This window comes from Cryptomeria japonica, chromosome 6 (assembly GCF_030272615.1).
Source record: "Cryptomeria japonica chromosome 6, Sugi_1.0, whole genome shotgun sequence".
Classification (NCBI taxonomy): Eukaryota; Viridiplantae; Streptophyta; class Pinopsida; order Cupressales; family Cupressaceae; genus Cryptomeria; species Cryptomeria japonica.
Window position 1 is genome coordinate 520,896,644 of NC_081410.1, and position 23,954 is coordinate 520,920,597.

The 23,954-nt window shown below is 34.6% G+C and overlaps 1 protein-coding gene across 2 annotated transcripts; it reads left to right on the forward strand.

Moving 5' to 3' along the window:
• Window positions 1-1,388: 1,388 nt before the first annotated feature.
• On the forward strand, window positions 1,389-22,006 carry LOC131067954 (probable protein phosphatase 2C 60). 2 transcript variants are annotated; one of them, XM_058003119.2, is made up of 5 exons: window positions 1,389-1,818; window positions 1,925-2,328; window positions 6,257-6,624; window positions 19,382-19,618; window positions 21,256-22,006. In XM_058003119.2, exons 2-5 carry the CDS (start codon window positions 2,025-2,027, stop codon window positions 21,466-21,468), a joined length of 1,122 nt encoding a protein of 373 aa, XP_057859102.1. In that variant the 5' UTR covers window positions 1,389-1,818; window positions 1,925-2,024; the 3' UTR covers window positions 21,469-22,006. The 2 variants fall into 2 exon arrangements, with proteins under 2 accessions (XP_057859102.1, XP_057859103.1); XM_058003120.2 differs by lacking the exon at window positions 1,389-1,818 and having other exon boundaries at window positions 1,944-2,328; window positions 6,223-6,624.
• The last annotated feature ends 1,948 nt before the right edge of the window (window positions 22,007-23,954 follow it).

The window sequence follows — 23,954 nt, forward strand, 5'->3', positions numbered from 1 at the left end:
ACTTCTTACACCCCACTAAATTAATTTTCACATTCTAGTCTCTACAAAAATAAACAAAGAAAAAATAGATAAACATAAGTGACACTAGTCCAATGTCATCACATGTGATGATACCCATCTTTAATCCCTAGGTCAACTTCTTACACTCTAATAAGTTTATTTTCACATTTTAAGATAAAATTATACCATATAAACCTTCCAAAATAAAATTATGGAATTTGCTTGTCAACATCAAAGTATCTTCCAATGAAAATGGTTGCTTTTCACATGCAATGTGGCCAATACCATCCAATTTAGTGGCTAGTAGTTCAATCTAGAACAACTTATGGTCACTTTCATTCAACATAAGGTATGCTTCTTTCTTCACATGTTATTGATTATTACATCTATTTTAATGTTTGTAGTTTATTTTAAAACAATTGAAAGTCATTTTCATGTTACACAAATCTTAGATTTAAGAGAGATTAAATATAGATTTAGTTTGAAAATTTAGAAGTGACATTTTAATATGATGAAGACAATTTTAAAAACAATGATTAATTGTAAAAGAAGACAATTATTATAAATTTTATAATATAATAAAACAAAAAGTAATTAAAAATTTATAAACAATTTTGATATTCTATAGTAGTTCATAGGGGACTAGTCTCATTTCAACTCATCTTTTTGTGATTTCAATTTGGCAATAAAACTTAAGTCCAAAACAAGGTCAGGTTAAAATAAAAATGTTGGTACTCTATAAAATGAAAAATATTTTAACATAAAAACTATAGTTTATTTAAATATACCAAAAAGTAATTATAATCATTATAAAAAACAATAAAAATCTAAAAACACCATCATTTATTATTGCATGAAAATTCAACACTTATGAAAACATAATTTTAACAAAATTGAAAAATAATTATAATTAAAATGACTTAAAACTCTATTAATTTTTTTTATCAACAAAATATGTATTAATAAAATTATGATATATTTATTAAGCACTAAATCTTATTATAATAGTATTTTTTAATTATTTTGATGTTGACTATATTTTAGAGAGAAACATAAATTCAAAGTCTAACAAATTACCCTTCCTTTATATTTTTTTTAATCACTTTTTAAAATCTTTTAACATTTGATATGGACATTTACTTTTATGATTCTTTACTCTTCCTTTATATTTTTTAATCACTTTTTATAATCTTTCAACATTTGGTATGGACATTTACTTTTATGATTCTTTTACCTTAACATTGATAAAATTAAAAACATCAAATGCATTCACAATTTAAAAAATTAAAAAATAAATATCATCACAAATTTCTTAAATAAATTACATATTTTAATTAATAAAAAACAATGAAATTCTAGCATAGAAATTTCTTGTAGAAATATAGAGCGGAGCTAAGGTATTGTTCCTCTGACAGGGGATTAGATTAAGGATTGAAAACAACCCAACCTAGAAAATCAGAGTTTCCGAGGTCCAAAATACGCACTCAACATTTCTCAACTATAGAGAAAAGCCCATAACCCCCGGTATTTTATTTTTCTTGATTATAGTGCCTCAAGCTGGCAGGAATGGACCCGAACTCCTCTCCCTTGGATGCATTACATACACATGTGTGCCATTATTCCATTCAAACACCAGCCCAAGTACAGCAAGATGTGTGTTGTGGGCAGTGATAATCAAAACAGATTAAAAAACCAGATTATTAGGTGGTAAAAAAACCAGATTATTAGGTGGTAAAAAAACCAGATTGAATGAGGTCGTTTTGGTAGCTGGATCGGTTGGATAGGCACACCCATTTGGCCTTTTTTTCCCTTTTTTCGGTGGGTCAAAAAAAATTGTTGTCATTTTTTTGGGTTTTTGGGTCTAATTATATTTTGATTATTGGCTCACATCCTCTTCCTCTTCTTCTTTTTAACCCCACAAAAGTGAACGATTCGGTTTCCATATGACCTGATGGGGTTGGAGATTGGTAGATCAAGGGGCTAGAAAGGTGTGTATGGTCAGGCCTTTGTAGGGGAAATGAGGGATGCTTGGTGCTGTAATGAATCTAGTAAGTGCTTGTTGGAGGCCCATAGAGAAGTATGTTCAGACCAGTGCAGATGTTATGGAGGAAGTGCAGGAGGGCCTGCTGTGGTTTAAGGACATTGGGCACCATGTAGCAGGGGAATTCTCAATGGCTGTTGCGCAGGCCAATAATCTTGTGGAGGATCAGTGCCAGGTGGAGTCAACAGGTCCACCCTTGGCTGGCATATTTGTTGGCGTCTATGACGGCCATGGAGGTTCAGAGGCAGCTCGCTTTATCAATGATAATCTTTATCGCCATTTCCAGAGTATGTTCACTTGTTGCCTCATCTCTTTTTAATCACTTCTGGGCAGGGTTAATAATGTTGTCCTGGTACCAAATTTGTGTTTGGTGTGTATTGATTTGGTTCTATCAAATTTCTATTGTATTGAGTGTTTGCATTGATTTGGGCGTGGTAAATATCATGATGGTCGTTTGTATATTTGTTTGGTTATATCAAATTTATTTTGTGTTGTCTGTACATTGATTTGGGCATATCAAATTTTATGTTGGGGTCTGGTTATTAATGTTTTTCTTAATATGGGAGGTTGTGTATTGGTTTGGCTATATCAAATTTATTTTGTGTGTACATTGATTTGGGTATGATATTTTATGGGAGGTGTTTATAAATTGTTTAGTTGTACCATATAGTTTTTTGTGTTGGGTATGCAGGTTCTTTTCATTATGACAAATTTTATGGCAGGTTTTGATCTGATTATCAAAGTTGTTTTATATTTTGTGTACGTTGATTTGGTTGTTGATTTGTTGCTTGGTGAATACCTTGGAGGGTAAGCTTTGTCGTAAATACCTTAAACTAAGGGTATCTCTTTTGTAAAAGTTATCTGTAATTTACCATTTAATCTCATCACATTTGACATATTCATTGTGTATCAGTGATTGGGTTTATAAAATTATGTAATGGTTGTGTATATAGAATTTGGATATTTCAAGTTGCATCATGGGCATTTTTTTCGGTATATCAAATTTTATGCAGGGTTTGTCATTGCCGATTTTGCTATCCATGTTTTGTATGTCTACCAAATGTATTGGTATAAAGAAGATGGTACAAACTGATGAGTATATTCTGTGTGGATTTAGACACATCTTCATATACATATGAGACAAAATGAATTGGTTTTAAACATCCTTTAGCCAAAAATAATCTGTAGAATGTAGCTACTTTGTGTAGTGGTTGTTTTGTGAATAAATATCCCAAATTTTGTCTGATTGTCTTAAGATTTCATGTATTAGATTATGACTGCAAATATCGGTGTAATTGTGTTTAATATCATTATATTCCCAAATTTTGTCTGATTGTCTTCTCTTTCTTTTTCTTCACAAATGTTGCGAGTCAACATGCATTTGGTTTTATGTGAATTTTTATGTCTGTTTTTTGAGTCTTGATTTCAGTAGTTGATGTCAAATTTCTCTTTGTTTCTGGGAATAAATGCTCATAGCCTGATACAAAATTCAATTGTACAAATATGCTTTCTTTTCTGTGAATACATGAAGAAATGTGTGTACATTTATTTTCATATATGCTGTTGTGCATACATAAGCAGGAAGAATAAACATATGAATTTATTGAGATTTTGCCTGCACACTCACAAAAACTCATACATGCACTATAAGAAGTTTATGTAGCCTTCAAAATGGTCAACACAAGTGTGACAATCCATGCCATTTGAAGGTCGTGTGATTATCTCTATGTACACACAGATCATTATAATTTCTATAAATGCATCAATCTCATGTACATGTGAAAACATTGATATATATATGTGAACTGAGAGTTTTTTGATTGTGTATGCAAATTGGCATCTACACATCTGTTTGTGTCAGTGTATGTATAAATGCAATCCATACATATTGATATATGATATATGTGGCTCTTTGAGTGCTTTCTTATATTATTGAAATCTGAGTTGTTGAAAGAAAATTCAAACCAGTGATTATTAGATGCAACACAAGTAACCAATATCTTGTCGCCTTCTTCGTTTATGGTTTGAAATTCTGGTGTCTCAGGCGTAGGGGAACCACACCGATCCATCCCGAACTTGGTGGTTAAAATTTACTGTGGTGACGATACTGCAGGGGAAGCCCTGTGGAAATATAGCTCGATGCCAGAATAATAAAAAAGCTTTTGTTTCAAGGATTTGATGATAATGTTATGTATGCGAGGCTAAAGTACATTTTGAAAATGTTTTTATCTCAATGATTTTGTGGTTAAACAATCTAAGCTTGTTTCCTGAATTAAGTCCTGGCCTGGCTTGCCCTCTATTGGACCAGTGCAGCTTTGGTTTATTTTATATTGTGAGTGTCCAGCATATATACATAATACATCCTGCTAGTTCCTGTTTCAAAGATGGTAATTGGAAAAGTGGGCTGTAGATCCCAGAACTTTAGAATTTCTGCAATTAGCAAGATGGTTCTATGCTGTCTTAAGGTTGCTCCAGATGTACGTCTCTCCTTTCACCAGTATAAATGGTTAAATGGGGATTTTATTACAAGGGGCATAACTTCAGAATAATATTTCTAATATTATTTAATCCCCAATGATAACTATCTTCATTTGATTCATTAACACATGGTCCTTGTACTCGCTTTTCAGGAGGGATGTGTCTGCACCCCTCAGTTCTGTGTCCGCAGGACAGCAAGGATATGTTCCTGCTGTCCCCGTCCTCCGGGGAGATTGGGGATGCATCTTATTTTCTTTAATTTAATAAAAAAGGGCCAGTTTTTTCAAAATTACAGAGAAAAAGAGGGTGGGGCCTCACAAACCCTCTCATACCCCTTTTGAAACCTTAGGCACACCTTATATGTAACCCACTCACCCATTTGCGTTGTCACTGACAAGTACCACCTCATTATTGCTAATGCAGCTGTGAACTTGAAGAGAAAGGAAAGAAGAGCAAGGGAGTGTATAATTCATGATTAGCCTCTCCTTGAATATTCACGTTGGTCACACAAATGAAATTCATGGCATGAAGGTATGAAATTTAAAACACTTTCTGCTTGATACCAAATATGACAAGTCTTTACAAAATCTACAAGTGGCCTCAAAGGCACCTCAAGAAAGTAGGATACAACAGTTTGCTTGATATGTTTTGCTGCTCTCTAAACAATGAATCATTGGGATCAAATGTCCACTCACTCTTATTCTCATGGTGTTCTAAACTTCAAAACATGGTGATTCCATGTTCATCAATAGAACAAATTGGAAAGTTGGATAGCATTCTTCAGTTGTTTAGTACTGCAGTCTAACAGATTGTGCACACGATATGTTTAGTGCTTTTATTTCTTCTGCTAAAATCAGGGGCCACTGTACTTATTAACTATATATTCTTCCATCTCCTTATCTATTCAATATAAACATGCTATGTATTTTTGTAGCTTGATATTTTTGGTCCATTTTTTATTTTTTATTATAATGTAATATTTGAGAAACTTTAACACATATATTTAAATTTCCCTATATATAAATATATATATTGCTATACCCTGCTGTTCCCAAGAAATTGCCTTTGGAATGTCATCCCTGAAATGTGCCTTGGTCTTATCATCACAGAAAAGCTGTAGAACTTAGTATTCGAGTCTATGGTCATTACATTGATTGTTTTCGAAGTAAGCATTATACTCAATGTCATATGGACATCAGTCTTATATGGAATGTGGTAGCCCTTGACTCATTAATTGGACTTTTGACTTTGGATTTAGAAGGCCCTGCTTTCTTATTGCTCACTGGCATGGATATTTGGTAGTCAAGCTTATTCTAATCCCCAAATTCCTCTGCTTTCCCTTCTGCTGTGAGATGATGATACATAGTTTTATATACTATAGTTTAAGAAAAAAAGAGTTTGCCCAGAAATCTGTCACGTTGTGAATTCAATTTACGGTGTCTTACAAGTGGCGAAGTGTTTGAAACTTTGACATCATGCACCATCTCCATACACAATAGATCTGAGTTTTACTTCTTGCATAGGCTATAATCCCATGCTAACTGCCTTTTCCTCTTCCGTTCCAATCCAATACTTCAATGCAATGCAACAAAAGAGTTATAATGCTTCTGTTATATACTTGTCAATGGGTGAAAATGATTGTTAGCATCTCTACTGATTGAAAAATTGTAGTTCTACATCTCATGGATAAAAAGCCAATGCAGGCATGCCAACTAAGGAGGGGCTGTGTTTTCACAGAATTTGCATTGGAGCAACAGGGAATATCAGCTGATGTAATACGGAAAGCCTTTATAGCAACTGAAGAAGCTTTTTTGTCTGTTGTGACAAATGCCTGGCCTGCAACACCACAGCTTGCATCAGTTGGATCATGCTGTTTGGTTGGTGTAATCCATGAGAGAACTCTTTATGTGGCCAATCTGGGAGATTCACGTGTTGTAATGGGACGATTCATAAGGTCTACTGGAGCAATAGCTGCTGTGCAATTATCGACAGAACACAATGCTAGTGTTGAAGCTGTTAGACAAGAGCTTCATTCATTACATCCAGATGACCCACAAATTGTGGTTCTTAAGCATGGAGTATGGCGTGTAAAAGGCATAATTCAGGTATATTTTTAAATACACACAATGTCCCTTTTCTGAGGCTTTATTTCTTGTAAACAGGCAGTATCTACGATTCTTAGAATCAAAACCATGTAGTAGTGTTGATTGTCAAATGCAATATACAAATTAAGTATTATGGTAACTGAACTGTTCAAATGCCTTATAAACTCAGATTATTGATTAAATATGATTAATGTAGAGTTCTTAACTCCGGTGTATTTTGACAAATTTGGTTGTGCTATTAAGTAATCATGAATTGCATAACTTTGACTAAGTTTTGCCGCCTTGCATCTTATGAACCAGAGAATATTTTTATAGCCGTGGCCACCTTTTTATCTTACTATGCGAGAGTCGTCAATCAATATTCAGACAGATAAAGGAAGTCAAAAGTCAAACTAGTTATTTAATTTTCATGCACCTCCTTTTATTAGTGGTTGCGGCTTTTGACATTTTAAAATTGATTTTATACAGAGTTCTAAAATCTGCATCGGCTGTTGGAGATTATTATTTTGGCTTTAACATTTTTTAATTGTGTTCTTTTTTCAAAAAAATGTTGAAGTTCCTTTTGTTTAATAACAATTTTAGTATTAGATTATTTAATTCCAAGATATGAATGACTAATCTGTTTTTGATTCAGCAGTGCATTGTAAACTTATTTCTAGGTTAATGGTTCTCACACTCTATACATCAGTACTACCTCTGGGAGATTACACCGATTCTGACAATTCTACAGAGGACAACATAATTGTGGAATTCTGGCTTCAAATTTCTTGAACATCCCTTATAGAATTCTAAAGGTCATACTAAAGGTTGTATATGAAATATTAATCAGCATAGAGATTTGATGCCTAGAGCAACTGAAAATATTATAACTAGCAATTGGATCCATAGGTTCAATGGGCACGCTGATAGTTTTCTAATTATAGTAAACCTTTGTTAGAGATAGATAATTTACCCATAGTCAAATCTCCAATTATAGGGAAGATGATACAAAATGTGTGTAATGTTGTAAACAGAGTGCTTGTAGGTTGGAAATCACTACAATAATTCAATATTTTTTGCAACTAAGCTATGTAAAGGTATCCTTTTTACTCATGTTAGACATACAAAATATTCCACAAAATTTACAAATTTGTCTTCTCAAAACCAAGAAAACTTCTTTCTATGAATTCTTTTTAGACATTTTTTGGAGACTTCCCTCTTGCTTATGTAGGATTGCATGCATATTGTTTTTGTAAATGCATACCTTTGGAATGAGAATGCAGGGGATATTTGTAGATTTGACAATCTTTGAACTCTTGACACCATTGTGAAGAGAAGACCCTTAGGGTTTGTGTTTTACCTGCTGATCTGTGTTTCAATAACTATTTTTGTTCTATTCTTACTTAGACTCTGTCCTTTGTGGTTGTCAATGCCCTGGCTATTTTTAGGGGGATTTTTCTTCAATCACCATGTGTCACTGGAGCAATTGGAACCAATTGTGGTTTGTTTGTTCCATGCAGTTTCAATGTTATGGTGGAATTTCACAACAAAGAGAAGTAGATTAGTTTGCTTATTTTCATTTTTGTAAGCAATATCAACTACATTGTCAAGTGTCCCATTTACTAGTCCAGCTGCAACCCACAAATTTGTATTCAGCACAACATGTCTAATGCATAACAACACCTTCGTCTCTATTTGTGTACCATCTGAAATTGAATTTGCTGTGCCTGTTTTTGGTTTGACAACGGAGTGTGCTACTTGTGGGGTCATATATTTTAATGTGATTTTGGTTACGTTTTACAACCAAATCATTTGTTACAAACAAATTTATTGACAAATAGAATGATCTTGTTTGGTTGTAGAAAGGCTAATATTAGTGCTTGACATCAAGTGTTTCCAATCTACCTGTGAAGGTTGTATTCTACCTCTGTTACTTTTGTTTGGCCTCCTAGAATCAGAATGCACAGGCCCCGTTGAGTTGTTAATAACTTAATTCAATACCATTAAGATTTGATTTACAGCTTGCACTGCCACAACTTCTATTCGACCTAGCATCATTTCTATCATTCCTAACTTCCTAGTCTACCTAACTCTTCTGACCATTCTCTGACTACTCTTTGTGTAGTTCCTGCAAATTGATGAGAAGGCAGTAGGAGTCCTCAATGCTAATAAAGGATAACCAAGATAGTTATCTTGAAGAAAATGTACATCTAAACATATACGCACAATTGCATATTTATCCCTGGATGGGCTTGTACAGATACAAGATCAATTCCCACCTGTTCATAAAAATAAAGACCATCATTTATAGCTGTTACAACTTAATTTGAGGTGGCATCTTGCATATCTCAAGTGAAAGTACAATTCTTTGTTAGAGTTACCATTAATGCAAAACAAGAAAAGAAGGGAAACAAATTGAAAATGGTGATAAAGGTTAACAATTATAATCTCAAGTGGCCAAACAAATAGAGGCAAACAGTTACAACGACTCTAAAATATTTGAGCATTTGAATTAATTCTCTGAAATAAACTGCCAAAAAAGAATTGATTTTCACTTGATTTTCCTGATGTCAGTTCTCCCCATGTGACCATCTGTAGAAGAATGTTAATCCTTCTATAGTTCATATACTTTAAGCACAAAAAGAAAATAACCTAAGAAAGAGATCAATATAGACAAATGCAGGTTTATGTTTTCTTTGAATAGGCAAATATGTTATAATGCAATCAAAACACTTTCTATGAAACAAAAATATCATATAAACTGAAAATGCAAGCCATGTGCAGGTCTATTTTGCAATCAAGTACTTTTTTCTAAAAAGACCAAAAAAATATTCACTTTCTGTAGTGGGGTGACATATGTTTAAGAAAGTGAAATGATGTCTTTCTAAATCATTTTTACAAATTTAAAATAAATATAAATATTTATATATAGTATTTACTGTTGTCTGGTAATATGTTAGCAGCTTGCATTCTCTGAAGTCAATACTACTGTATTACAACCTGCGGCAAGGTAATTAGAACGCCAAGGCTACCATATATTGCCATTGATAAAAATAACATATTATATTAAACTTTCCATGAGTGTAATGCCCCCACTTTGAAATAGAATTTAATAATAAATGATAATAATAAAATTAAAATATTAAAAATTAAATTAAAATATAAAATAATATAATTAAACATAATTAAAAATGATTAATTAAAAATTATTTAAGTTAATGAAAAGTCAGAAGACATGAAAGGAAAAGTTGTGACTCCGTCAACAATGAGATATAAAAGGGAGAAGAGAACCTCATTTGAGCGGGGGATAATTTGGAAATCAGAAGTGAAGTTCTGATTTAAATAAGAAGTGCAGATCTGTTTATGAAATGTTGTGCCTCTTTCAAAGGGCAGAAATAATGAACAGTTGCACTCTTTCGAAGGGTGCTAATGGTGAAAGGGTGTGTCTCTTGCCAAAGGGCATACATGATGAAGAGGTGTGACCTCTCCCTCACATTGAGTGATATAAAGGAAAGGAATCAAAAGCATCTAGTGAGAGCACCATCGATCAGATCAGATCATAACTGTTATTAAGTTACAGGCAGTAACATCCTTGTTCTGGGTGGGTATCCATGGGGATTAAGAGAAAGAAAGGAATGGGCTGGAGATTAACATGGCACTCAGAAATCAAGAAAAGGCAACGAAGGGCTTAAAAGTCAAGAAGTTGTTGGAAAGATAATTATTACAAGTAATTCCCTTAACCCTAATCTCCTGAATTTGTGTTTGTAGGGTTTAATTTGAGGCAATTAGAGTAGGGGATAATTACAATGATATCCTATATCAAAATCACAACATGCAGGAATTTAGAGAATACTTGATATACAAATGAAGTTAGTACTTAGTAATTACTAATGAAAACAGAGGCAGCATACAAAATGCTCTTAAAACCAATAAGACATCAAAGTTTATTGCTCAACTTTGCATCCAAATCCCCATCCTGATCCAGCTACCCCTCAACAAGATCCCCCTTTCTGCCTTCCAAAGCAGTCATGTACATACTAATTTTATGAGACTTGGCATCCAACACATCCTTATCAGTACTCTCATGCAGATCACTGAGACTCATAGCCTCCAGTGCAGTGGAATCAAATGCATCATCATCACACCTGATGGATTTCAAAGAGGAAGGGTTCAAGAATCGAAACCATGTCAATGTCCTGCAAAAGCTTAGTGATAAAGTTCTGGATGAACTTAGTCATATATTCATCATTACTTGACTTCTCAGCAGGCTTTGTGAGATCAGCAACTCCAATGGGCTGAACAGGCACAGTTGATGGATTGGCCTCCATTCTGCAGAAAACTATAACAGAGACGGGAGTCAAAAACTGGGTTTTATAGCAATATTCGGTTTACTGTTGAACTGTGGGAGGTGGCAGAAAATATTTAAAAGAGGCATATTCCTGCCAAAACTGTGTATGTGCTGGACAATAAAATTTATTATGACATAAATTACAGAGATGTAGTTGGCAAAAAGACAGTGTTCTTTAAATGGGTATATATCCTACACAGAGCTGTAAATCAGATGTTTTGTTTAACTTAAAGCGGTCGCTCTCAATTATTATCTTGGAAGGGATAAGCTGCTCAAATTTTCTTGTAAGAAATATTGTACAGGACAGTGTAATTTGCACTCTGAGCTCTATGGAATGCACTCAGAGTGTTTTGGATCGAATCTGCACATTTCATGTTTGGACAGTTTGGCAACTTTAAGGAGATTAATTTAGGTGATACGTATTTCTAATGATAGATAATTTTGTGGGTAATAGTATTCTAAAAATTTAATAAATGTAAGATCAAGATTTTTTTCTGTTTCTTAAAATTTATAACATTGCTTAAAAATCTAATGGTAGTCCTTTTAATCTCCACCATCGATCTATGTAATTCATCTATTCCTCCTCACTAAGGAAACATCTATTGACACAATTAAGAAGAGAAATTTCCTAAACAATTGCTTACAGGAATTCAAAACTTTTGTTTGCAAATGGTCTAGAAATTTGCTTCTAAATAGTATGGATTGCCGAAGCTTGAAGTATCTAGTATTATAATCTTCACCTCACAAAACAAGCTTGCTCTCAAGTTTGTCTTGTTCTTTCAAAAGCATTAGCTACAGTTCTAGCCTTCTAGGTGTGGTCTGACTAGGCTGTTTTAAACTTGGCTTCCCGTCATCCATATAGGATTTCCTCTACTCTTCAAAAGAATAGGTGGAAATTCGATTCTCAAACTCAAATATGTAGCCTACCCTGGGCTCCAGTATCTGCAGTCTTCCTATCAACACCATTTCCCAAGATTGTGTGCATCATTCTAATAGCACTCTAAGGTGAGCATGCTTAACTTCAGAGTTTAATCATGAAATTCTTTTGAACTAAATTGAAATGCCTATGGTTATTTAATTCGGATTAAGTCCCTTCTTTCCTGCTTTGTGCTCTGTTTTACTGACCCTACTCCCAGTGATCCTCATTCATGGGAAATCAGTCCACAAACAGTGGCAATTAGCTGACAATCAGGCATCTAATTGAACAACACTCCCTCAAAACTGTTAATCCACAATCAAGGCAATTACTCCTAAATTTGTGACAATTAGCTTGCCATTTCACCCTTCAATCAGTGGTGTTAACTGATAGGCATTGAAGACACAAATACTCAGCCTTTGCTTAATTGGAAGACACAAATACTCAACCGTTGCTAAATTGGAGGACACAAGACTTAGCTGCCTTATTCCTAAAATCTAACATACGTTTCTAACTGAAAATTGACAGTCACTATCAGCCTATGTAATTTTTAATCCTAATCAGACAATCCATTCACTAAATAGTTGTGGATCAAAAAAGGAGACATGACATATCCTCCCTTCCCAAATTTGCAAAGCTAGGCGATCTAGGATGTCAGTTGATTCCCAAGCAGCATCCTACAACACTTTGTACTATGCCTGCCAATATTACCTCATCTTTAGCCTAATAAATTTTGTTGTTTGTTGTGTCGAGGTTTCCTTTGACTCATCACCATGTTTGCCCAAGACACCCAAGCACAATTAATCAAGTGGAGGAGTTAAGTCTGGGTTTTAAAGTCTTCATCTTGTGTGGGTGCCCAGTCAATTTAGAAGGAAAATTTCCCACCTCTAGGAAGCTTTTCCTTTTGATTCTAGTCTTGAATTTGGGTTTGGGGAGCGATGTCTACTTCTGTCACATCTTGCTTTGCAGCTTCATCATTATGATTCTGTTTTTGTTCTTGTTGTGTATTTTGTTGACCATCGTCATCAGCTAGATTTGTTGTTTCAGCAATATGAAGTGTTCCTTCACCCACATGGTATTTTGCAATTGAAGGAATTTCTTTATTCTTGCAATATCCATCTGAATGATTTCTCATTCCTTCATTGTTGTTAGGTCTACCCCTTGGCATCTGTCATTACCTTATCAAATTCATCATCTGAAGAATTCATTTCTTTCTCAGATAAATCTTTTTCCTCAAAACACTTGAAAAATCTCTTCAAGAAAGTGACTTGCTATAGTTCAGTACCTGTGACTGATTTCAACAGGGTCTTTTGGTTTGCTCCTGAAGATGAGGATTTCATTTGTGCACCGTTACCTGGAAGCATAGTGGCATTGTTTAGTCTAGGCATCAACATACTCCGAGCAAGGAGTTTGATGAGTCGTTGCTGCCCATCCTTCAAGGATCTCATCAAGTTGAAGAAGTCAAGCTCTCTACCCTGGTGCACCATTTCTCTAGGTTGATGTAGTACTGATATTTGATTTTTATGTTCTGAATCCTTTCATAGACCGGCAAGATCACAGTTCTGTACCACTATAGTAACCCCTACTAAATGCACAAATAACATACACAAAACACTCTAGCGGCAATTATATTTTTAAATTTTTTTATAATGTTTTGTCAACAACATACATTTAAAGAGAAGCTCACAAACTCTATGCTGAGTTATATGTACTACTCTTCAGGGTTTCTGTCTCCAAGATGATAGGTTCATGCCTGAAGAGTTTCGTCTCCAACGCACCCAACTGTTGTAGCTATGCCATTAATATTGAAATGAGAGTTGAATGTATGCTAATTTTCCAAAAAGTCCCTTCTCTTCTGCCTTATGCTCTATTTTATAGACCCAGCTCCTAGCAATCCTAAATCGTGGGAAGTCAGTCCACAAATAGTGGCAACTATTAAAAAATTAATTTCTTCAAATGCATGGCATTTAATTGAAACACTTCCTTAAAACCACTGATCCACAAGCATAGGCATTTGCTTCTAACTTGGTGGCAGTTAACTAGATAGGCCACCCTTCAATTTGTGGTGTTAACTGATAGGCATTGAAGACTTAGTTGTTGCTTAACTGGAGGATACAAGACTCAGTTGTGTTATTTCTAAATTGCAACACAAATTTCTAATTGAAAACTAAAAGTCACAACCAGCTTACATAATTGCTAAGTTTACATGCAGAGTCCATTTACTAAATAGTTGCAGATTGGAAAAAGGGACATGACAAATCCTCCTTCCGTAAATTTTCTTTATCTCAAGCAAAACAATTTGGGTGATCTAGGATGTTAATTGTTTCCCAAGTAGCATCCTACAACACTCTGTACCATTTCTATTGGTATTACCTCATTTTTAGCTTATAAAAGTTTGTTCTTTGTTGCATCAAGGGTTCCTTCTAGCAACTTAATGAATTCAACATTTTTGCCCAAGACGCTCAAGCACAATTCATCAAGTGGGGGAGTTAAACTCCAGGTTTTGAAGTCTTCTTGTGCAGGTGTCCATTGGATTAGAGAAGCATGTTTCCCACTTCCAGCAAGCTTTTCCTTCTGAGATGCTACTACTGCTATTTCTTCTATTGAGCGCTTGGTAGTAGAAAATGGTTGAGGCCTTTGCTGAGAAGCTGAAAATTGTTTCTCTTTAGACTTAAAGGAAGCAACATGGTGTAGCCCACTCTAGTGTCATTGCATAAAACCTATTGCTAGCTGAAACTCTATTATTCTAGTCTTAAGTTTGGTTTTGGGGAATGACATCTACTTCCTTTACCCTTTCTTTGCAGCTCCGTCATTATGATTCTGTTGAAAAATTCCAACCTAGGATCTCATCTTTCAAGGATCTCATCAAGTTGAAGAATTCCAACTCTCTATTCTCGTGTGCCATTTCCCTAGTTTGATGCAGTGTTGATATCCGATTTCTTTTTTATTCTAAACCCTTTCACAGGTTGGCAAGATCACAACTTTGCTACCATTGTAGTAACCCCTACTAAATGTACAAATAACAGACACAAAACACTTCAGCAACAATTGTACCTTTTTATATTTTTTATAATTTGTTACTAACTACATACATTCAAAGGGAAGTCCACCAATCTAATCCAACTTACTAGGCACTCTCATCTTCCAAACTTTATTATAACTGATATGCACTGCTCCTGAGGGTTTCCATCCCCAAGATGATAGGTTCACTCCTGAAGGGTTTCATCTCCAATGCACCCATCCGCTGTAGCAATGCCACTAACTCTGAAATGTGAATTGAGTATTTCTTAATTTTCCTGAAAGTCCCTTGTTTTTTGTCTTATGCTTTGATTTATAGACCAAGCTCCTAGTGATCCTCAATCATGGGAAGTCAGTCCACAAACAGTGGCAACTAACTGACAAACAATTTTCTAAAACATAGCTAGCTAATTGAACAACATTTCCTCAAAACTTTTGATCCACACTCATAGGCAATTACTCTTAAATTTGTGGCAATTAACTAGTCAGTCCATCCCTCAATCCACTGAACAGAGGAGGCACCTAACTACCACCAATCAAACGATTGATGGGGTAGTAGTGGCACTTATGTACCTCAGTTCAAAGGTATACATGTCTTCATTAGCTTCGTAGGTGAGAATAATTAAATATCTTAATTATCCTATATAAACTTATTGAATAGGTGCAATATCACACTTAGAAGAAAAACACATTTATTGTGAAGTAAATAGTGCACCAACAATGTGATAATGTTCCTCCCACCCATTTCAGTCTAGAGAGAGTGTTCTTCAGAATCAAGGATCTTCTCCTTGTTTGCAGTGTAGATCACTGAGACATTAAATGTTCTTAAACTTTTCTACACCACTGAAGGATTACAGGTCTTAGATGTAAGGAAAGGTTTTGAGGGAATGCTTGACTCTCATATAGGATTACACAACCTGGTTTCTTGAGTCCTAAATACTTGACTATGAACATTATCAGAACCTGCATAGCATCTTTCACTGACATGTTATAATGGTGTCAGTTCATCTGGCCCAAACCTAACTATAAATATGTGAAATTGTTGGTCTCTTGTTCCTATTTGCTTTTATCTTCAATGGCATACATCATATAGGAGTTCTCTCATAGTACTTTTTGCTTATGCTTAGTTCTTTTGATTTTGGAGTTTTACTGCTCTTGAAGTTTACCCCTCTTGCTACGATTACCTTCTCTTATGTTTATGATTAGTTACTATTTATGATCTAGAATCTTTTTACCCAAGTATTACTTTGTTGTAATCGCTTATACTTTTTTACTTATGTTGACCTACTTTTAGTCATATTTGGACATTAAGATATTCTTTCTTGCTTTCTTTGTTCCTAAGGTTTCTTCATGTGGGTCTGTGCCAATTACACTCTGGTTAAGATGAGTTGATTAGGCTTCTCACATTATGTGGGCAGAGGCACTCTGGTTTTGGATTGATTGTATTGTTATAATACAAGAACTGTGCCTGGTCTTAAATTGTTACTGTTTCAAAAACTGGCTTGGATGCTTGATTTTTTTTTGTTAACTGCCATATATTTAGTAAAATGGCTGATATGGAGGTCAACTAGAGAGAATCTATATATTGGCATGGATGTACTATATCTTACAGAATAATTCCCCACCAAATCTATTCCAAAAGGAATAAACTTTCTCTCTTATGGAACCATGACGAATTTACTTATCATAGAGGTATTCAAGAGATTTGAGGTGTTTTTTGGAGACACCTTCCCTTCTATCAGAATTACAGAATAAGGATGTATAATGATTCTGATGGCTTACCAAACTGCAAAGCCTGGAGAGATTTGGCAACATATTGAAAAGTGTTAGGTTCTCCTTGCAAAAAGAATTAAGGAAAGATATTCTATCAATAATGTTTATGGATGGTATAAATTTGTCAGTGGAAATCTAAAGTACAGTAAAAAAGTATATATGTAAAAAGAGTATGTGAAGTATGTCCTAGTTGAAAAATAAGAGGGATGGTTTATGAAGAATAGCAGACCCTAAACAAAGATAAACCTACTAGGATAAGAGGTGCTATCATGCTACCATCAGAAGATGAAGCAAACTGAGGTGGCTTACATGCACGAGGAGAAGGGAAAATTCCTAGTCGTTATGCATTTGCAAGTGAGAAGAATCATCTACAATTGCCAATGATGAAATTTGATATTGTCCTTAAGGAGGGAGGGTTCTTTTAGTGATCCTGCAAGGCATAATAAAAGAGACCCTCATAACATCCAAGGCCATATATTTGCTGGAAGAAGTTGGTGTTACAGGAATGGTCAGAGAGAGAAGCAGCACACACTCTATACTGAGTTTTGGTTCTAATAATGTAGATCACATCTAGTATCAATCTCTATGTTGAAATGAGAGGAATATATAATGCCCATAAACATCTGCAGCAGACATGCTACTGTTGGTGGCTCTTGGTGGCTCCACTAGCCTATATGGGCCCGAAGAAAGACTTGATGAATCTTGTAGGTTTATTAAACATCTTGTAGGTTTATTAAACTTTTGGACGACTTACCATTTGAATGCCACTGTCTCTGACTATCCGAATCACACACTTCTGTTTGGGATAACGAAAATGCAGCTACTTTCATGTACTAACAAGCATTTGGAATTTAACTTAAGTGAAATGAAATGTGAGATTTTGTAATTGCATGTTTTATTGATTGAGAAAAATGTTTCTTGTTGGATGGTTAAGGCAAAGTTAAAACCTTGGCAAGTTACTTGCTGCAGGCAGAATTGAATGGGGAGATGCTCACTAAAAAACCCACTGGGTAGTAGCTCTCTGTGAAAAACATGAGTTCTGCTGAGTCACTCACTGGAAAACTCACCAGCGAGTAACTCTTTGTGAACTTATGAGTTCTGGTGAGTCTGTCTGCAGAAAACTTGCCATCAGATTACAAAAAAGCAGCAGGAAGAAAACACACAAAAAACCTCCCTTTTTTTCATTTTTTCATTTACGCAATTGTGCCTTTGACAACGTTGCATTGATTTATCAAATTGTTGGTTAAACAATAAAGTGATAAAATTATGAAAAAGGCATGTGCCATGAAGGTTTGTGTGGTCCCAAAGGCCCCTCAACCACTGTGAAGGGTGCTGCTCCTCAACCCCAGTGGGGGTGGGGGTTGCTGCTTGCAGACCCCACCTCTGCTCTTGTTTTAAAAAAGCGAAAAATAAAATTTTTGTTGGGCCCATGTTTTCCTTAATGAGATCGTTGATTTTGAGAGACAAGCAACTGAATATACAGCAAATGCTATGGCATAGGTGGAGGTGTTAAAGGCAGAGTGTCAATAGCGGCTTCGTTGTATGATTGCAATATGCTTGAGGATGATATTGTTCCTCAACTGGAATCATTACCATCCATTTTGAGGGCTCCACTCAACCACTTAGAAGCTTTTGTTGGAGAAGAAATTTGTAAAATATTGACATGGATTTGTAATTACTAATGTATAATCATATGCATTATGATGTGCATTTAAATCATTTTTTGATCTATAAATGAAGGAAAAACACATGATTTTTTAATCTATAAAATTATAAATGAAGGAAAAACACATGATTTCTCAGAATTCAGTTTAATGCATGTATTGTAATATTATTATGCAAATATATGTGTTTTTTAATGCTCAGAAATTTTGCAGAGTGAGTTTTTTAAACTACGGATTAAAGTACTTCTAGCATAGTTTAACTAAATTCTTTCCATTTTATTAGGAATCATTTTTCAGCTGTCTATAATGAAAGGATATGCTAAATGTACATCATGAATAAGCAAACCATCTTCTGAATATAGTTATAAGTAACATATATTCTAAAACAGGTAACTACATTGAAGATATCTAATTAGATGTATTTTTTCATACATAATAAGATAGACATGGTATTAAACTTTTATGTGAGAAGGGTCTCTTGTATGTGATAGTTATAGTTTTTGTTGTATATGGGAAAGCAAGTTTTAACTGTAGTGGCAAAGTGCCTTTTTGGTCACGATTCATACACTTGTTAATGTGTTTTAATCTGTGCTGTATCACAGCTTGTTCATTTCACACAGTAGTAATAAAAGTTATTACCTTGTGTTTGCTGATGATAATATTATGTTCCAGCAGATGATTAAAATGTATGGTTTTTTGTTAAATTATTTTACCTGATTATTGACAATGGACATAGATGATAGAACATAAATCTATCCAATACTTGTAATATAGTCGTAGATTCTTGGATATAAAATCACTATGACTTCTTTCTAAGCTCTCTTTGAGTTGTTCTCACATGTGTTTCCATATAATGTCTGATGCCTTCCTTTGGTTAGTGAGCAATTGTACAATTGACAGTTGTAAAATAACTATGATGGATATTTAAATTATTGTCCTTTCATTTTAGTGATCCATTAATGACTAAACTTTTGACAGAATTCTAATTAACTGTGGAAATGGCATTGTTTTGAGTTATGCATAATGCTTAATTTGAAAATTATCTTCACTAATGTGCAGGTCTCTAGGTCAATTGGTGATGTGTACTTGAAGAGACCCGAGTTTAATAGAGAACCTCTCAATGCAAGGTTTCGTCTTCCAGAGCCACTTGAAAGGCCCGTTTTAACTGCTGAACCATCAATCTCTACATATACTCTTCAACCAAATGATCGTTTTCTTATATTTGCTTCAGATGGACTTTGGGAACATATGAGCAACCAGGAAGCTGTTGATATCATTCACAGTCATCCCTGTGTAGTAAGATTTCTACCTTGTCAATATAACTCCTTTATTATTAGACCTATGACATATAACATGCCTGATACTGTAGGATGCATTTTATGAATGTTTGCAGGTAATGTTTTTTCTTTTAGTTTAGAAATAATGATACTGTTGTTTCTAGCAGTTGTGTATTTCTTAGTTGTAACTTTGAAGGGTTGCCAATATTGATTTTTGTATGGTCTGGAAGAATAGAGTTTAATCAAGAATTGAAACTTCCCTAATGGTATAACTTAATGCCATTGGCCAAACAAAAATAAAATTGAATATGCATTCACAGTTCTTTTGATGGACACATACAGATACAGTTCTTGTGGGTTATATTTTTTCGTAAGGGTTGCTTCCACTCTACACTTCAGGTTCAAGTCTAAGACTGTAAACTCAACTTTATCATGTATAAATCCAATGTGCAAATACAATATTTTTTGATTGACTTGCATAACTTTGATGGATTAATGGTTATTTGTCTAGGTGCAGGTATAGTTGTAATCTGAACAATATTGTACTGCTTTATCGACACTGTCATACCCTGTATATATACCATATTTACAAGACTTGGATCAGCATAGACTTAGCAAGCTGATTTTTGATCCAGATTCAGACTCGGTGTCTAGACTCTGCAAACTTGGCAAATTGAAAAAGCTATGAAATATAGATTTTTTAAAGGATTTAAAAATCGTATAATGCACCCTTCAATAAACAAACTTTAAAGACACAATAAACTAATCGACCAGAAGCTACTTCAATCATGTACACGTATACAAAAATCCATTGAGTATAAAAGCGGATTTTATCTGAAGGAAACAACATTTTTAAATATATGTTATAATTATTGTCAAGTGTATACAAAAGTAAAACTCATGGATTATGAAATCCATGGCATCAAAACAAATATCAAAACTAAAAGTAAAAGTCTATGGCTCTGGGGGGTCTGCATCACTTGTTCCAACATCCAGAGCTATATGTCAAGTCTTACACAGGTGTTTGATATCTGCCCAATTTTTGCCACATACCAACATCCATTAATAATGATGCGGCTATGATATCTACTTGTATACACCAACTTCCAAGGGGTTTGCTCGTACATTATCCTCCTGTGGCATGGCTACTACCTTTGCCTCTAGATCTGCCTAATCAACCCATGCAAGGTCTTCCTCACTGAAGATGGTATCTTTGAGCACGGTGATAAGTCTGTATCCAATATTTGTCTTTGGAGGCAGAGGTTGTACTGAACATAAACATAGATCATTTAACCTTTGCATTGATAAATTATCGTGCTTCTTGGAGTGAATGTGCTCAAACATACTACAATCATGGTCACATCCTGCAGCACTGCACGGTTGGCTCAAGACATGAATGGCAATTTCCTGAAGATTTGGCACCTTAGCACCAAACTTCTACCATGCACATCTGAAATGATTAAAAAAGCAAGCTCAATCTTGTTGCCCAACTTTGAGTTTCAACACTAATGTAAAATTAGAAAAGGGAAAATTTTAGTGTTCCATAGGAATGTTTAGAAAAGCTTTGGAAAATTGAGTCTCTTTTTTGTGAATTGATGTGTGGGAACTTTTACTTTCACATGCTGAACTTTGTGTCCAACGGTATTTTTTATGCAGGGAAGTGCTAAAAGACTTGTTAAAGCTGCTTTGCAAGAGGCAGCAAAGAAGCGAGAAATGAGGTATTCAGACCTCAAAAAGATTGAGCGAGGTGTTAGGCGGCATTTCCATGACGACATAACTGTCATTGTTGTATTCTTAGATTATGATTTAATCAGCAGAGGCTCCAGTCATGGATCCACAGTATCTGTGAGAGGTGGGGGTGTAAGTTGATTTTATGTGGTCAGTTTGTTTGTTCGGTTTTTGATTTGGTTAACAAAAGTCTCCTCAGACCATCAGCATCACATGATCTTCAAATTATCTTTTTGTGCGGCTAAATCTAAGGTGGAGTGGCAGATTTTGGCCTGAGTGGAGGATTTAAAATTGCCTCAGTTTTTTGAAAAGATCAACAGTCTTCCTGTACTGTAACATGGCACTCTAAAAGGATTCAGCAAGTTATTTGGGTATCATGATCTGTAACTCTTGTAGCAGTCATTTCACCCTTTGTTTGCAGATTGAGAATGGCGGCAACCGATGTATTTTAATTATGGGTTTTGTTATCTGAAAATATCCATTTTGATTAATTATATTTGACTTCAGATTCCTTTTTCATGAGGGACCCATGGAAGCTAATAGTTTTTCCTGAACAAGTTCTACCCCTGAGCTATTCAATCCTGCATTGGCTCTTAATTTAAAAATATATAGCTGTGCTTCGCAATGAAGGGCTGCGAGCATAGTTTTCAATATAAAATAAAATGCTTGTAATCATTCACCTTTGGCCTAATCTATATCGCTTTTCACCCTATCATTTTCACAGTCATAGAGCATTTTAATGGTACTTGTCTGTTTGGAAATGAATAGTGTTGCCAATATGGCAAGAATTGGCTACTATGTCAATAATCGTGGGGCAAGAGTTGGCAAGGGTGAATTTATTGACCAATTTGTTCTTCGGAACAATATTGTTCTATGAATTTCATCTGAAGGAAATAAGAGAACTACAGATACAGGTTTACAGTTTCACTTGGTTACATCTAATTTATTTCCCATCTTGTGATACCTATTACATCACTAACTTTTCATCTGGTCTTGATTGTGGTGATATGGTTTATGTTTATGAGGAATTACTTCTGGATTAAGGAGCAGGAAGTTATCAGTGGAATATTTATTCAGTACTCTAGAGGCATGTAAGCGTGTTTACTCCAGCCCTTTAACTAATGATATTATTTGATCACTGCACATCACCCACGTAACAAGTACTATTCAAATAAGATGTTAAAGAGGAGGCACATGGTCACTGGAAGAACCTGGCATTATTGCAATTAATTTCCTTTTATTTGCTGTTAAAAGGTCTTTCTATTCATTGGGGTTTTGTTTTCTTGGGATATAGTAGCTGCAATATTTTTGCATCTCATATGAATTTAAAACACGTACATGCATTTTTCAATGCTTGAAGCTCAATTTTGAATTTCTTATGTAAGGCAAGATGAGTATTTCTTTTGATGTCAGATGAAATAGGATGTATTCAATGTTGATGTTTTATTTATGCAAGAGATCTATATCCTACTGCACAAATAACATAAATCCTATTCCTAAAATTCACCAGTGGATGGAAACTTCCCAGAATCAAATGTGGATATTGGCACTTGTGCCTGGAAAATAGTTTTAAAATAGATCTTGAAAGAATGCAAGCTTTAAAGTTAGGACTCTATGTTGATCGGAGTAATCCTCAGGCAGGAGAGATAATGGCCTCGTATGTTTTAATTACTGTAATGATGAGTGTTCTCTTTGCTGCCCTGTTAGCATAAGGGCATAAATGATCTGGTGGATCAGCTCTCTTGGTTTTAACAATTGGGTAAAAGTTAGAACTCCATTTTGGTTCCTTGAAGGATTGACAGTTTGACAATATGTCGTTAATGGAGTGAGGCTAAAATGAGTGATTATGATCGTATTATTACTATTGCTGTAGACTTCATATGTACTGTCTATTTATATGAATGTGTTAACTGACCTTGAGAGCACAAATAAAAAATGTTTAAAATCATAATTGGGTTTTGGTCTTTTAACTTGACCGGACCTGTAACTAATGCAAACAGCAGCTAGTCAAACCCAAGGCAACCAAATTACAATCTGAAAATTAGTAAAAGAAGCAAACTAGAGACAGGTTTGCTTATCATTACAGAACTGAAAAGATATTTTTTTTGTTGCACGTAATCAGTCAATTACAGGAATAAAATCATTTTTTTTGGTTGCACATAAATCACTATAAAGAAACGATACATTGAGTCCTCCAAGCAGCTTAACAAACAGTCTGAATCGTTTTTATGAGTAGCCCGTTTTGATGTTTATTTTCTTTAATGCTTTCAGAATATACACCATTTTATGATACAATTAATCAAAATTTCTGAACTATGCGTATACATAATGCATTATCTTACAATTTTTGTTATGGCAAGTTTCAATATAATCAAGAAAATTTGTATATGAATGCAAACAGAAAAAATCTTGACATCAATTTGCTTGTCCTCGTCAAGCTTGTAGAAGTTGGCCAAGTCTTTGTTTAATTTATATTTTTTGATAAAACAGGGCTTTTGAAGGGTCTCCTAACCAGTCTTTTATATAACATAGACAACAACAAAACCCAACACCTAACAAAGAGACAGCAAGGTTCAAACAATCAAAAGGCTATCAAACAACAAAACTTCTAGGACCATCCAAATGGG